General features: G+C 42.0%; 1 protein-coding gene across 1 annotated transcript; it reads right to left on the reverse strand.

Annotated features, from left to right (window-relative positions):
- Positions 1 to 329: 329 nt before the first annotated feature.
- Positions 330 to 13,076, reverse strand: sh2d7 (SH2 domain containing 7). Its single transcript, XM_085412919.1, has 6 exons — positions 12,922 to 13,076; positions 11,748 to 11,837; positions 11,503 to 11,668; positions 3,625 to 3,864; positions 849 to 1,496; positions 330 to 760 (listed from the first exon to the last, which is right to left on the reverse strand). The coding sequence occupies exons 1-6, from the start codon at positions 13,074 to 13,076 to the stop codon at positions 716 to 718; spliced, it is 1,344 nt and encodes a 447-aa protein (XP_085269045.1). The 3' UTR covers positions 330 to 715.
- Positions 13,077 to 13,224: the final 148 nt, after the last annotated feature.

The raw sequence follows: 13,224 nt of genomic DNA on the forward strand, positions 1-13,224 counted from the left end.
ACCTGTTTAGAGGGAAAGTGATTTTTAGGACACGGAAGCCTAATATTAGCTGTTGTAATGTTAGCCCATAACCACCCGCCTCATTGTCAGTTGGTCTTTACTTTATTGATTTAAAGAGCACTCTACACAGGATAAAAACCACAAAGTGCTTCACAATAAGGGTCGGAGACAAAGGAGACCACAGGTCTAATCTGCTGAAAATAAGTAATTGTAATAAATTGTGAGTAAATAAGAATATTTATGGATGTTTTTGTGCGTTACAGCCCTGAGTTTGATTCAAAGGATCTGATGATGTGAGTTAAAACAGGGCTAAGATCAGGACCTAACGTAATGATTTCAAACCTTTTTCCCATTCAAATCCATGACAGCAGTGCTGAGATTCTTGTCAACAATAAAATCCAAGTATTTAACAGCAGGTGTTACAGATTAGACATTGTTCATATCCAAGGACCCAACCTCAGACAAAACCAATCCTTTCTGATTTAAAAACATTTGTGATTGGGTTCAGTCCCAAAAACCCCTCGTCTGTCCAGCTCAGGGTTTTTTGTAGCTTTGATTTTCTTAATCTTACCTATGTGTAAGCCTCTTATCTTGACTTTATCTCTATCCCTATGTCACTCACAGCACACAGTCATCTGCATATAAGAACAAATAACTGGAGGAGCAATGTTCATCTCGTTTATATTAAGGAGGTTCTCCACAACAGATTCTGCATTTATTTCTTCTTGTAGTCAGGTAGGAATTTCTTCCACTTCATGTTCTGCAAACAGAACATAAGAAAAGTTCATATATTAATATTTTGCTGCTTACAGTAAGAACTGGAATACATAGTATTCTTTCAGGCTTACACTTTTACTCCAGGTGGACTTTGACTTCTTGGTCTTCATGTCGTCCAGCGTCTCATAAGTGTTGCCTTGAACAGCAGCTGCCTCACCAGGGATCTGCTCGTAGGTGTCATCTCGCAGCCTAGCAGGAGTTGTCACCGGAGGAACCTCAGCATACATGTCATCTCCTCGCTGGGTTGAACGGCTTTCAGACCCCTCAGAGGTCTGGTACAGAGGGTTGGATCTTGATATTTCCTGGTCATCATTGTGCTCTTCTGACCTGATCACGCTTTCATGGGGTGCGTGGAGGGAATAGGTTTGGCAGGTAACCCTCTTTCCTGGAACAGGCGATGTCAGAGACAGGCTGCTGAGCTGGTTGGAGTACTCCTCCTCTGTGGTGTTGTTGTCCAGTTGTGGTAGGGATTTGCTCCTGCTCTCTACTTGTGTCGACTGAGAGGTTGTGATGCCAGGAAAAAGATCACCAGGGTACATTGTGTCAGTTGCATCAACCGAGTCTTTGTTAGACATTACTGCTGAATTTGTGTTTGCCATGATTCCATCTGCTCTGTATGCATCCATCTGGGATTTCATTGGATGTGAAGTTGTATCAGGCAAGGAACCACTCAGGGTAAATCCTAGAGGAATCCCTCTTTTTGGTCCTGGAGGCATACCCTTAATAAAAATGAGTGACAAAGTAGTCCAGTTACACAATTCACTAGCATTTCTTTAAATTAAATAAATTTCATTAGATTTTATTGTATTTAGCACCAATTCATAACAATATTTGCCTCAAGATGCTCTATATTTGCAAGATGAAGACCCAAGCCCAAGAATCACATGATCTACTTTTACCAAGGACATGGCACGATGGAAAAGAAGAACAACTGACTGGACGTTGAGTCATTTTCACATAAAATTTTGACTTTTAGTCTTCTGAATGAAAAGACGAACAACAATGAATTTTAGTCAAATTTAGGCATCAAGATCAACTAAATATCGTAAGATTATAGTTGACTTAATCTAAAGTTGATTCAGTTAACAAAAATATTAAGTGTCCAAGTTTGACCACGTTGCTCCAAAAGCAAATTATTTTCCATGAAATCAAATGTTCATTAAACGTTCAAGTGTTGAGATGTTGTTGTGTTTTTACAGAGCATGGGAAATAGGAAGGTTATACTGTTCCCTGAGGCAAATCAATGTGTGTGAAAGTTTAGCAAACAAGGAGATTACTTCTGATTGAATCACTTCCAAACTCGCGTCACGTTTATACTCAACTTCCTTTATCATTTGTTCTCATCTCTCCAGAATATTTTCATCTCATTTTCACTCGTTGAAAAATGTGTCAATTCATTTCATCATTTTTATCCTTCTGCATTATTTTTTATTTTACTTATCATTTTGCTTTCATCCGAAAAAAAATTGTCACCAAAATTAACAGTGGATCTGCCAGAGGGCAGGACAGCAAACTGGAACTGTAGATATTACACAACATATTTAACATTCATCTAAAGAGCTAGTATTATCTATGGGTGAAACTGAAACAGAGTCTGAGATTTTATTCTCAATAAAACTGAGTAGATTTAAACCCCACCTCAGAACAGGCAGGACTTTCTGATGTAACTGTGATTTTAGCAAAAGTGACATGCAGGTGCACTGTCCTGCTGAAAGTCTCCATCAAGTAATTCTATGGCCATGAAAGGCTGTTCAAGCGCGCTCTTATTAGGCTGTACATATGCAGGAAGCTGCAAAACACCGTTCTGTGTCATATATAAAATTGTGGGGTTTTTGTACGTGTGTGGAGTCGAGTAAGGAAACACATTTTCCACACATTAGTAAACCTTTGTACCTGTTTGCTGAAGTTAATTAAAGCACACCAAACCAGATTCTGTGTACTTCAAATACACAGTGGCTAAACAGAAAATTCAAGACCACTGTTACCCTGGCCCAACAAAGATCTCTTCAACAGCAAGGCATGTAATAGAGTAAGAGTAAATTAAATACAGGCCTCTCTCATACTGGATGGCAAGACTGTAAGGTGAAAGCATAGCTCCCATCACTGACAAACTAATAAGTTCTAAACGTTATCAGAAAATTCTACAGTAAAATATCAGGAGAGTGGTTCGTGCCATAAACGTGTAACAGCTCTCAGCTCCAGACAAACAGCGCAGTAACTGTTTAGTTGCAGTTCTTGCTGCTCAAAAGCATCACACCCGATACTGAAAAGTTCACACTTTTCTCTTACAGAAATGTAACACTGGATCATTTTCTTTTTTTTTGGATCAGTGCTTTATTTGTCTGTATTACAGGTCATGTCACATTTTAGGTCATATTTATGCAGGTTTCACAAATGTTAAGAATTACTGTATTTTTGGTCCATGTTTGTAATGCAGTTCTTATCATATACATATGAAATATAGCTCTCATATTATGTTACTTTGCAATCTTTGTTGTGTTGATGCACAAAATGAGCTTTAACTGTGAAGTTGGATTAAACTGATTTTGCTGTTGGATGCTGCCACTGAAAGCAAACATTTAATTATTGTGAAACTGTGTTGCATACCTGCACACATTAGCATAATTTGCACATAAGTATGCACGTGCAGTGTTTTACACAAATTTTCTCCTACATGATTCTTGAGCTATTGAATAAAATTAAATATAAAATTGTAATTCCCTAAGAAGTATTTTGACTATAAAGCTTTGTATGTGGTGAGATGCACACTTTTAATTACATGTTATGTAATTACAGCACTTATAATTCTGTATTCTTCAAAAAGGACAGTTCAAGTGTCCAGCTTACCTGGGAAAGAGACATTGCATCCACAGACACCGTCCCCGTCAGCCTTCTGGCTGTGGATTTCGGTGGTATGGGTGGCTGCACTGCAGGAGGGTCATTTTGCTGCTGAATCCTTTGATTAGTACCCACATGGCTGTGATGATCACTTTTCTGATCCCACAGAGTCCGCAGTGCCTGCACGCTCACCCCAGACATCTGTTTGGTGTTATAGTTCACCACATCATACAGTTCATTTGTGTCCACCTGAAAATCACAAGCAACATTATTGTCTAATAAGAGCTTCAACAAGCAAAACCAGACAGATCATCTGATGACATGACCTCAAATTCAGTCACATGTTAAGGTATGATTAGCTTGTGGAGACCAGACTGCTGCATTTAAGGATTAGACATTGGACAAGATTAAGGTTTAAGAATGAATTTGCTATTATGGAACTAAACATGCAAAAGATTGCAAGAACTTGACTGATGCAGTGGGAATGAACATCTGGACCTTTGCTAGCAACAAGAACTTTTGAACCAAGCTTTGCATACCCAGGGATGGAGCCATCTGACCAGCGTTATGATTTCTCATAAACTTGGTGAAATAAAAACAGCAGGCCCTTCTGTTTATCAAACCGTGTTTGGAAGACTCTGTTGCACTAATATGGTCTCAGAAAAAAGAAGCATTTGGGAATGTGTTCCTGTCCAGTCAACAAAATAAACTGAGCAGCACTCGGTAGTTTTTGTTAATGCTAACAATTAACAGTGGTGTTGAAGATGTAACTAAAATGGCCAAATACTTCAGGGCATTAACTGAATCACAGACAGCAAACACCTAGTTTAGTTTCATGAAAAAATGGCAATTTTTATCTTGCTAATAGTTTTGAATGGATTTTTCTTTTATTGATTAAAGTTTCTTCAGCTCTTGTTCTGTGACAGTTGTGAGTTAAACTGCTATACACAACAAAATCCGTCAGCTTAGGCTTAAGTGTTCTTTGGCTAGAAGCTGCTGTGAAAGTGTCTCAAAATGTCAAAGTGTACATTCATGACGGCCTGCAGGTGGCAGCACGTGCTCTAAAAACTGAAGTGACAAAAGACTAGAGGAGGCTGCACAGAAAATGGACAATATACAAGCTTCACCAGTGAGTCCTGAGGACATTAATGAACAAAGCTTGCTTCAAAATGCAAGTGAACAAAGAAGGAGGGTATAAAGCGAACAACTGATAATAAGTAAAAACGCTGACATATCTGCAGTCTAACATCCAAAGCACTACAGATGAATCTTGCTGCTCTGAACACAACAGAATGTCAACAGAAAAAATTCTTACTAACATCAAGGGAGACGTTTTAAAAAACAAATAAAAAATAGACGTATTACCTTATCACCAAGAGAAAAGCTGAAGTCAGACAGAACCGAAACATGCTCGTCATCACTTGCAGACAATTTAGAGAAAAATAAAAGGAAAGGATGACACTGACATTATGAAACTATGCTGACATAAGAAGTCACGTGGATTTGAGACAAAAGCACTGATGCATGTAAGCCAGTAACTGTTTTTTCAAAATCACATATAAAAGGCTAACCGGTGCTGATGGAGATATTAGTGCAGATATCACTCTGGAAGAAGAGCATAAGAAAGAAGCTTATAATGGAGAAAGACTACAGGTTGGTCGTATCCAGTCTGCTAAGAGCGCAGCACACCCATGTGACAGATCCATGGGATCTCCATCTCCTGCTGTTGCTCTACTAGCACAAAGTGTTTAGGACAGTATAACGCTGAGCAGGCTACCCACACCGGAACCAACAGTGTTCAGTGGTGAGCAAATCCAATAGAAAACCTCCTTAATGTCACTGATAGACCAATAGGGCATCTCTGCTGCTGATTTAAAAAATGCATTGGTGGCCCCACTTGTAATGTCTACAAGGCATGTTCTGGAAAAAACATAATCAACAATACGGTCAGGCATTTGTTTTTCAAAGAGCATTTAGAGAGAAGCTATCAAACCTGTCAAAAGTACAGACGAAAGATCCCAAAGAAACTTTACAGACTCCATGAATGGTAGCAATGCCTTATGTAAAGGGCCTGGAAATATTGAATGACAGTGAGAAAAATCAGAAACTGCCTGTTACAAACGCTTTAATAGAAGTGGAGAGTTTCCCAGTTTCAGTGCCATAGTGTCATCCCTGTTGTGGAAATCATCTGGAACCCAGTTACCTTCAACTCTGCTCTTCGCCCAAGTTACGCAGCGACAGTGAGAAGCTAAAGGACATTAAAAGGACCAAGCACCAAAACAAATGTACACTGTGACAAGACATCAACCAGATCACATGGGGAACACCAAACTCACATCAGCTTCACAACTGCACAAACCTCATAAAAAGGTCTCTAGAAGACAGAAGGACGTATTTGACGGCTAATGAGCTGTGCTATGGCTTTTTGACCTCCTAAGACCTGAACTCTTCCACAGCATGCATTTTTAATTTCTCTTTGCTATTTGGGCTGATTGGGACCTGATGAATGTAAAAACAAAGAATTACCTGATTTTTATTTATTTATTTATTTATTTTTTTTACTACCTGATTTTCGTTTCTGAGAAAAAATCCACATATGAGGACATTCATTTTAAATTTCGATATACAGTGTATAATATAAGTGGTGGATATTTTCATCCAGACATCCTAAAATGTGATGTCCACATACAGTGGGGCAAAAAAGTATTTAGTCGCCACCGATTGTGCAAGTTCCCCCACCTAAAATGATGACAGAGGTCAGTAATTTGCACCAGAGGTACACTTCAACTGTGAGAGACAGAATGTGAAAAAAAAATCCATGAATCCACATGGTAGGATTTGTAAAGAATTTATTGGTAAATCAGGGTGGAAAATAAGTATTTGGTCAATAACAAAAATACAACTCAATACTTTGTAACATAACCTTTGTTGGCAATAACAGAGGTCAAACGTTTACTATAGGTCTTTACCAGGTTTGCACACACAGTAGCTGGTATTTTGGCCCATTCCTCCATGCAGATCTTCTCGAGAGCAGTGATGTTTTGGGGCTGTCGCCGAGCAACACGGACTTTCAACTCCCGCCACAGATTTTCTATGGGGTTGAGGTCTGGAGACTGGCTAGGCCACTCCAGGACTTTCAAATGCTTCTTACGGAGCCACTCCTTTGTTGCCCGGGCGGTGTGTTTTGGATCATTGTCATGTTGGAAGACCCAGCCTCGTTTCATCTTCAAAGTTCTCACTGATGGAAGGAGGTTTTGGCTCAAAATCTCACGATACATGGCCCCATTCATTCTGTCCTTAACACGGATCAGTCGTCCTGTCCCCTTGGCAGAAAAACAGCCCCATAGCATGATGTTTCCACCCCCATGCTTCACAGTAGGTATGGTGTTCTTGGGATGCAACTCAGTATTCTTCTTCCTCCAAACACGACGAGTTGAGTTTATACCAAAAAGTTCTACTTTGGTTTCATCTGACCACATGACATTCTCCCAATCCTCTGCTGTATCATCCATGTGCTCTCTGGCAAACTTCAGACGGGCCTGGACATGCACTGGCTTCAGCAGCGGAACACGTCTGGCACTGCGGGATTTGATTCCCTGCCGTTGTAGTGTGTTACTGATGGTGACCTTTGTTACTTTGGTCCCAGCTCTCTGCAGGTCATTCACCAGGTCCCCCCGTGTGGTTCTGGGATCTTTGCTCACCGTTCTCATCATCATTTTGACCCCACGGGATGAGATCTTGCGTGGAGCCCCAGATCGAGGGAGATTATCAGTGGTCTTGTATGTCTTCCATTTTCTGATGATTGCTCCCACAGTTGGTTTTTTCACACCAAGCTGCTTGCCTATTGTAGATTCACTCTTCCCAGTCTGGTGCAGGTCTACAATACTTTTCCTGGTGTCCTTCGAAAGCTCTTTGGTCTTGGCCATGGCGGAGTTTGGAGTCTGACTGTTTGAGGCTGTGGACAGGTGTCTTTTATACAGATGATGAGTTCAAACAGGTGCCATTCATACAGGTAACGAGTGGGGGACAGAAAAGCTTCTTACAGAAGACGTTACAGGTCTGTGAGAGCCAGAGATTTTCCTTGTTTGAGGTGACCAAATACTTATTTTCCACCCTGATTTACGAATAAATTCTTTACAAATCCTACCATGTGGATTCATGGATTTTTTTTTCACATTCTGTCTCTCACAGTTGAAGTGTACCTCTGGTGCAAATTACTGACCTCTGTCATCATTTTAAGTGGGGGAACTTGCACAATCGGTGGCTGACTAAATACTTTTTTGCCCCACTGTATGTGGATGCCAGGTCCTAGGAGGTTAAAGCAAGGTCAGGTGTGAAGGATGTCAACACTGTGACACTTCTGTGAGAAAGCACAGTAAAACAGTATCTGGTCTCCATGTGACGGGTTACACCTCTGCAGCACACACCCACCTCCCTCCTGCCTATCACCAACCATAGATTAACCCCTCAATAGTGAAACAGGTCTCCTGATTGGCTGCAACTGCCCCAGAGCACTAGCACCCAGACGAGTGATACTTTGCAAAGACGATGAGGGTTACACTGTTCAAACATTTAGGGCAGAACACAGTTGTTGGTTTATCATCTTCCTTCAAGACAGACATGGTGAAGACCTTCTCCCATCATCTTGGTATATAAGAGATCCCTCGACTACCTGTAATACAGTGTGGAATATTGTCCACTATTGCATCCACATACAACCCACTGGGATGTACTACTACCCATCTTCTCAGTAGAAAAAGAATCCTGCAAGAGATGTCAAAGCACAGGATGGGATGACCCATTGCCTGAACATCTGAAACTATGGTGGGAGCAATGGAGAGAGGACTTTGCCAGTCTAGAGACAGAAGGATAGGCAGATGTTGAAAGCTTTGAAGGATGAAAAAGGGACTGCATCCTTTTTTAGATGCAAGCACCATCACCCTTATGGAAAAGATACATATAAATCTTATAGAGTTTTTATCTGTGAGTGAAACTTGTATGAAAAGCATACAAGAGTGAAAACAGATATAATATCCCTAGAAAAAGTATATAAAAGAAACTTGTATGTTTTGGATTCTTACTAAAATGATATATGAAAGTGGCCACTTTCATGAGTAAATCATATACGCCTTATAGCAGCAGCAGCAGCTGTCTCAGTCTCAGTGAGTAACATGCTCAGGTAAGAGCTGTGTTACAGCAATGTGGAAGCACTCTTCTGGACAAGCTCTAAAGCTGTGCCGAGCTTCATTATACATAGATAATGAAGTACACCGTTTTCCCACATTGGTTGTAAATAGCACGCAGTGGTTTTATATGGTTTTATGTCCCCTCCAGTGATATACCATCTACTGGCTCATGAAGATTAAGTCAGTTGGTTTCATCCCACACCTGTCAGTGTGTGGTCTGTTGGAGACCAAGTAAACCTATGGAAGATAAAAGAATGAGCAACCTCCCTACAGAGCGAATGGAATCCTTCCCACCCGCCACTTACTGTGGTGCCACCTTTGAGTTTTTGTGGCGTAGACTGGTCGGCCCATTCAAGACCAAACAGGGATGCGAGGAACACAAGAAATACGCCCTGCTGTTTACATGCTTTAGCTCTTGTGCTGTTTATGTTGAACTGTTATGGAATCTGTCAACCAATGCTCTCGTCAGTGGTTTGCATTGCTTTTTTGCACTATGGCGCTCAGTCAACAAATTAAGTGTGACCAAGGAATCAGTTTTATATGTGCCAGAATGAAATGAAAGCAGCTGACGTTCCTCATAGGAAACCAATGTAACTTTGCTATTGTACGAACCCACGGTAATCATAAACAGCAAACTGCTTGGAGCGCTCACTAACAGTGATGATACAGTGTTCTGTAAAAAACTGTTTCAAGTTACAATGCATGTACAGCATCAAATGAAATAGTCGGGAGTGTAAATTGCCTCCAATGCAGTGTGCTGTAAAGGTTTGTAAATTTTGAAATGCAGTTATTTCTTATTATAAATGTTTTGAGCCTTCCTGTAATAACATCCATCCATCTTCTTCCGCTTACTCCGAGGCCGGGTCGCGGGGGCAGCAGCCTAAGCAGAGAAGCCCAGACCTCCCTCTCCCCAGCCACCTCCTCCAGCTTATCTGGGGGAACACCAAGGCGTTCCCAGGCCAGCCGAGAGATATAATCTCTCCAGCGTGTCCTGGGTCTGCCCCGGAGCCTCCTCCCGGTGGGACATGCCTGGAACACCTCACCCAGGAGGCGCCCAGGGGGCATCCTTGTCAGATGCCCGAACCACCTCAGCTGGCTCCTTTCGATGTGGAGCAGCAGCGGCTCTACTCTGAGCCCCTCCCGGATGGACGAACTTCTCACCCTATCTCTAAGAGAGAGGCCAGCCACCCTTCGGAGGAAGCTCATTTCTGCCGCTTGTATCCGCGATCTCGTTCTTTCGGTCACTACCCACAGCTCGTGGCCATAGGTGAGGGTAGGGACGTAGATCGACCGGTAAATTGAGAGCTTCGCTTTTACACTCAGCTCCCTCTTCACCACGACGGACCGGTGCAGCGTCCGCATTACTGCAGCTGCAGCCCCAATCCGTCTGTCGATCTCCGGCTCCCTTCTCTCCTGTAATAACAAATGTCTTACTTTGACTGGAGCTTTACACTCGTAATTACAGAAAGGTAATAAAAAAAGTCTAAAACAGCAAAGGAAGCTAGAGGTTACTGAGAGAGAGAAATGAAACATGGAGAAACAGGGAAAGTAAACAAGGAGTTGAGCTTCATCTAACATGGCAGCGAGGTTAAATATGTCTGCTACATGTGTTTAAGCATTTGGGGGGTTTTGTATATAGAGGACTTGCTAATTTTCTTTTGCTAAGAATTTTTAATATACTTTTCTTTTGTTGTTGACACGTATGCTGGTCTGTGATAGTATGAAGCTAAGCTGCTGAAATAAACAGAGTTCAGGGTTAAGTTTTCTTCAGCCTGGCAGTGAGCTAAACACAGTACAGGAACAGAGAGAAAAGCAAAGACATTCCAGATATTTCAGATCTGCTCTCAGATGCAGAACGGAAGGCAGATCTCGCATTTGCTGGAGATTTGCATTTCTGCCTCAGACACTGAACCTGATTTTATACACTCCTTTTTTCTCACAGAACAGGAAAGCAAGAACTTAAAAGAATTCGTGTTTTTATTATGCATAATTGTAACCTCTTTTTAAGATGAGAAAAAGAGAAGACAAAAAGGCAACAATCCCAGTTTCTCATGTGGCCCCGTGAGGAAATCGGTTGTGCACCTTCTTGGTTGTGGGGCGATCGTGGCTCAAGAGTTGGGAGTTCGCCTTGTAATCGGAAGGACAGTTTCGTCTCGGTCGTTGTGTCCTTGGGCAAGACACTTCACCCGTTGCCTACTGGTGGTGGTCAGAGGGCCCGGTGGCGCCAGTGTCCGGCAGCCTCGCCTCTGTCAGTGCGCCCCAGGGTGGCTGTGGCTACAATGTAGCTGCCATCACCAGTGTGTGAATGTGTGGATGTGTAAAGTGCTTTGGGTCCTTAGGGATTAGTAAAGCGCTATAAATACAGGCCATTTTACCCCTGGTTTACATCTATCAGAGGCTGTCTGAGGTCACAGTGAAGTACCCATTAATGTCAAGCTCCATATTACTTTGGGGAGGTTTGTGGTTCAGGTTACATGCATCTTTTTACTGGGCCTCTCAGTTCATTGTGTGGCAGTGTAATCTCTTGGGTTATTTCCTGTGTCATATAGTTCACACTTCCCAGTGTTTTCCTAATTCTGGGACGACTGCTTTGGGGCTTCTTTGTTCTGCACCAGCCTAATCAAATGGCTGTTTGGTTCATTCAATCTGCCTTCTGTGTCTTGTGCTTGGGTTCCACTTCTATAAACCCTGACAGCCTCACCTCATTACAGCTGGAGGTCAGATATTCTCCAAAGGGCTGGATGGCGCTGACCTTGTAGTGTTGGATCAGCTCGGTGAGACTGCCGTATGTCTGAGAGTCTCCTGATATGATAAAATGTCCGTCTTGATTTTGGGTGATAACAAAATGGCGGCACCTGTCATTACCCCTTGGGAGAAGGCAGAGAGAGGAATGAGGAAGAATACTGAAACAGTTCAACAAGGTCCAGTTGACATGCTTTGCCTTACTTGTAGGACAGGATGTAGCCGAAGGCTTTATCACTGAGACGAATGAGAAAACAGCCCATACTTTTATCCCTCAGGAGATCCTCTGCTTCCCTGCAGCGGAAAACAAAACCGATCCAATTGAACAAACCGGCAGTCAAACTGGATTTGAAACACGCCATGAAACTATTCATTTCACTCTTACATCACTCAGAAAACAGAGCTCTATTGATGCCGAATCCAGAGGTAACATTTTTAACGCTCTAAGCAAAATTCCTTGGAAGCGGGGACAGCCGTCTTCTGTTCAGCACAGCCACGGCCGTTCATTAAGAGCCTTCTGGTCATTAATGTCAACAGACTTGTAGCTAATGCGCTATAACTTACAACTAGCTCTCGACTCGTTTTTATGTCGAATGCCAGTCTTTAAGAAGGAGCTTTAATCTGAATAGTATGATGCGAGCAAAGACAATTCATATTTTACCTCGTTTTTGGCTGTGATATTAATTAATATGGAACAGAATATTGGCTGCTTTTTATTTTCTGAATACAACTCCTGTTCTCCCAAACAGATGTAGCTAAACTTTTGCTTTGAAAAAGTCATTGAGGTAAAAGTTTGTGGGTGCTTTCAGCAAAACATGTTTAAGTATAAGAAAAAAAAGCTCTAAGTGCATGTCCTACTGCTGCAACACTATCTGCATCTCTATTTTATCCCAATCAGTGAAAAGTAATTAGAAACGGACAAATACATAATACGTTCACCTATATGTTCTTCCCTCGTCTAACACCAAGTCAGCAGTCCTAACGTGAGGCATGAGGTAGCATGGAATGAAAATGATATTCAAACTCTGCATTTCCTCAGTAGCTACCCACAAACACGGACAGTAAAACCATAATAGTGATGGGAGATATTTACAGTATTTACAGTGTTCAAATGAAATCACAAGTAAGTGATGAAGCCCCAGTGAAGCAGAAATTCTTGAACTTCCTATAAAAAAGCCTAATTTTTTTCATGTGCTCAGTCATCTAGAAAGTTGATTCTGTTTATCTGGACGTCGCGTTCTCAGTGGGAGAAAATGTTTGGTCAGTCATCAAAGTGGCTTCTTCACTACGTCCAGCTGAACAGAATCAGCTTTCTGGGTATCTTCTCGTCACTAGTCTCTACGTGTCCTGAAGCAAAGGTCTTTTGTATGCTGCTTACTTTCTTGTAGCAAGGCCTTGAAACCAATCAGGGAAGTTTCCATTGTGCTGGACGAGCGGCGCCTGTGTCTCAGTAAACCATCGAAGCACCAGCTCCTTCAGGCCCCCTCCTTCCTGTGGTTCCATATTCAGCTCAACACCCGACCTCTTCTCCATCCACATCCATATGTGAGCTGCTGACAGAGCACAGGTGATACAGTGTGCATACTCTCTGCTCTGACGTAATACTTCTAAAGGAAGCAGAGGTGCCTCATTTGACTACTTCTGTCTCTCATCTGAATCGGGGTATTGTTGCAGTTTATCT

The sequence above is a fragment of the Rhamphochromis longiceps genome, linkage group LG1, assembly GCF_057381845.1.
Source record: "Rhamphochromis longiceps isolate RC_006_pf linkage group LG1, R_longiceps_female_GT1.1, whole genome shotgun sequence".
Taxonomy (NCBI): Eukaryota; Metazoa; Chordata; class Actinopteri; order Cichliformes; family Cichlidae; genus Rhamphochromis; species Rhamphochromis longiceps.

What these genes read in the sequence shown, in the direction of transcription:
- sh2d7 (XM_085412919.1), bottom strand. Translation starts at nt 13,076, where the DNA reads ATGGAGAAGAGGTCGGGTGTTGAGCTGAATATGGAACCACAGGAAGGA. An exon ending in ATGCAATGTCTCTTTCCCAG is followed by an intron (nt 1,497 to 3,624) that starts GTAAGCTGGACA and finishes ATTTTTATTAAG; the next exon opens with GGTATGCCTCCAGGACCAAA. An exon ending in AGTCCACCTGGAGTAAAAGT is followed by an intron (nt 761 to 848) that starts GTAAGCCTGAAA and finishes TTCTGTTTGCAG; the next exon opens with AACATGAAGTGGAAGAAATT.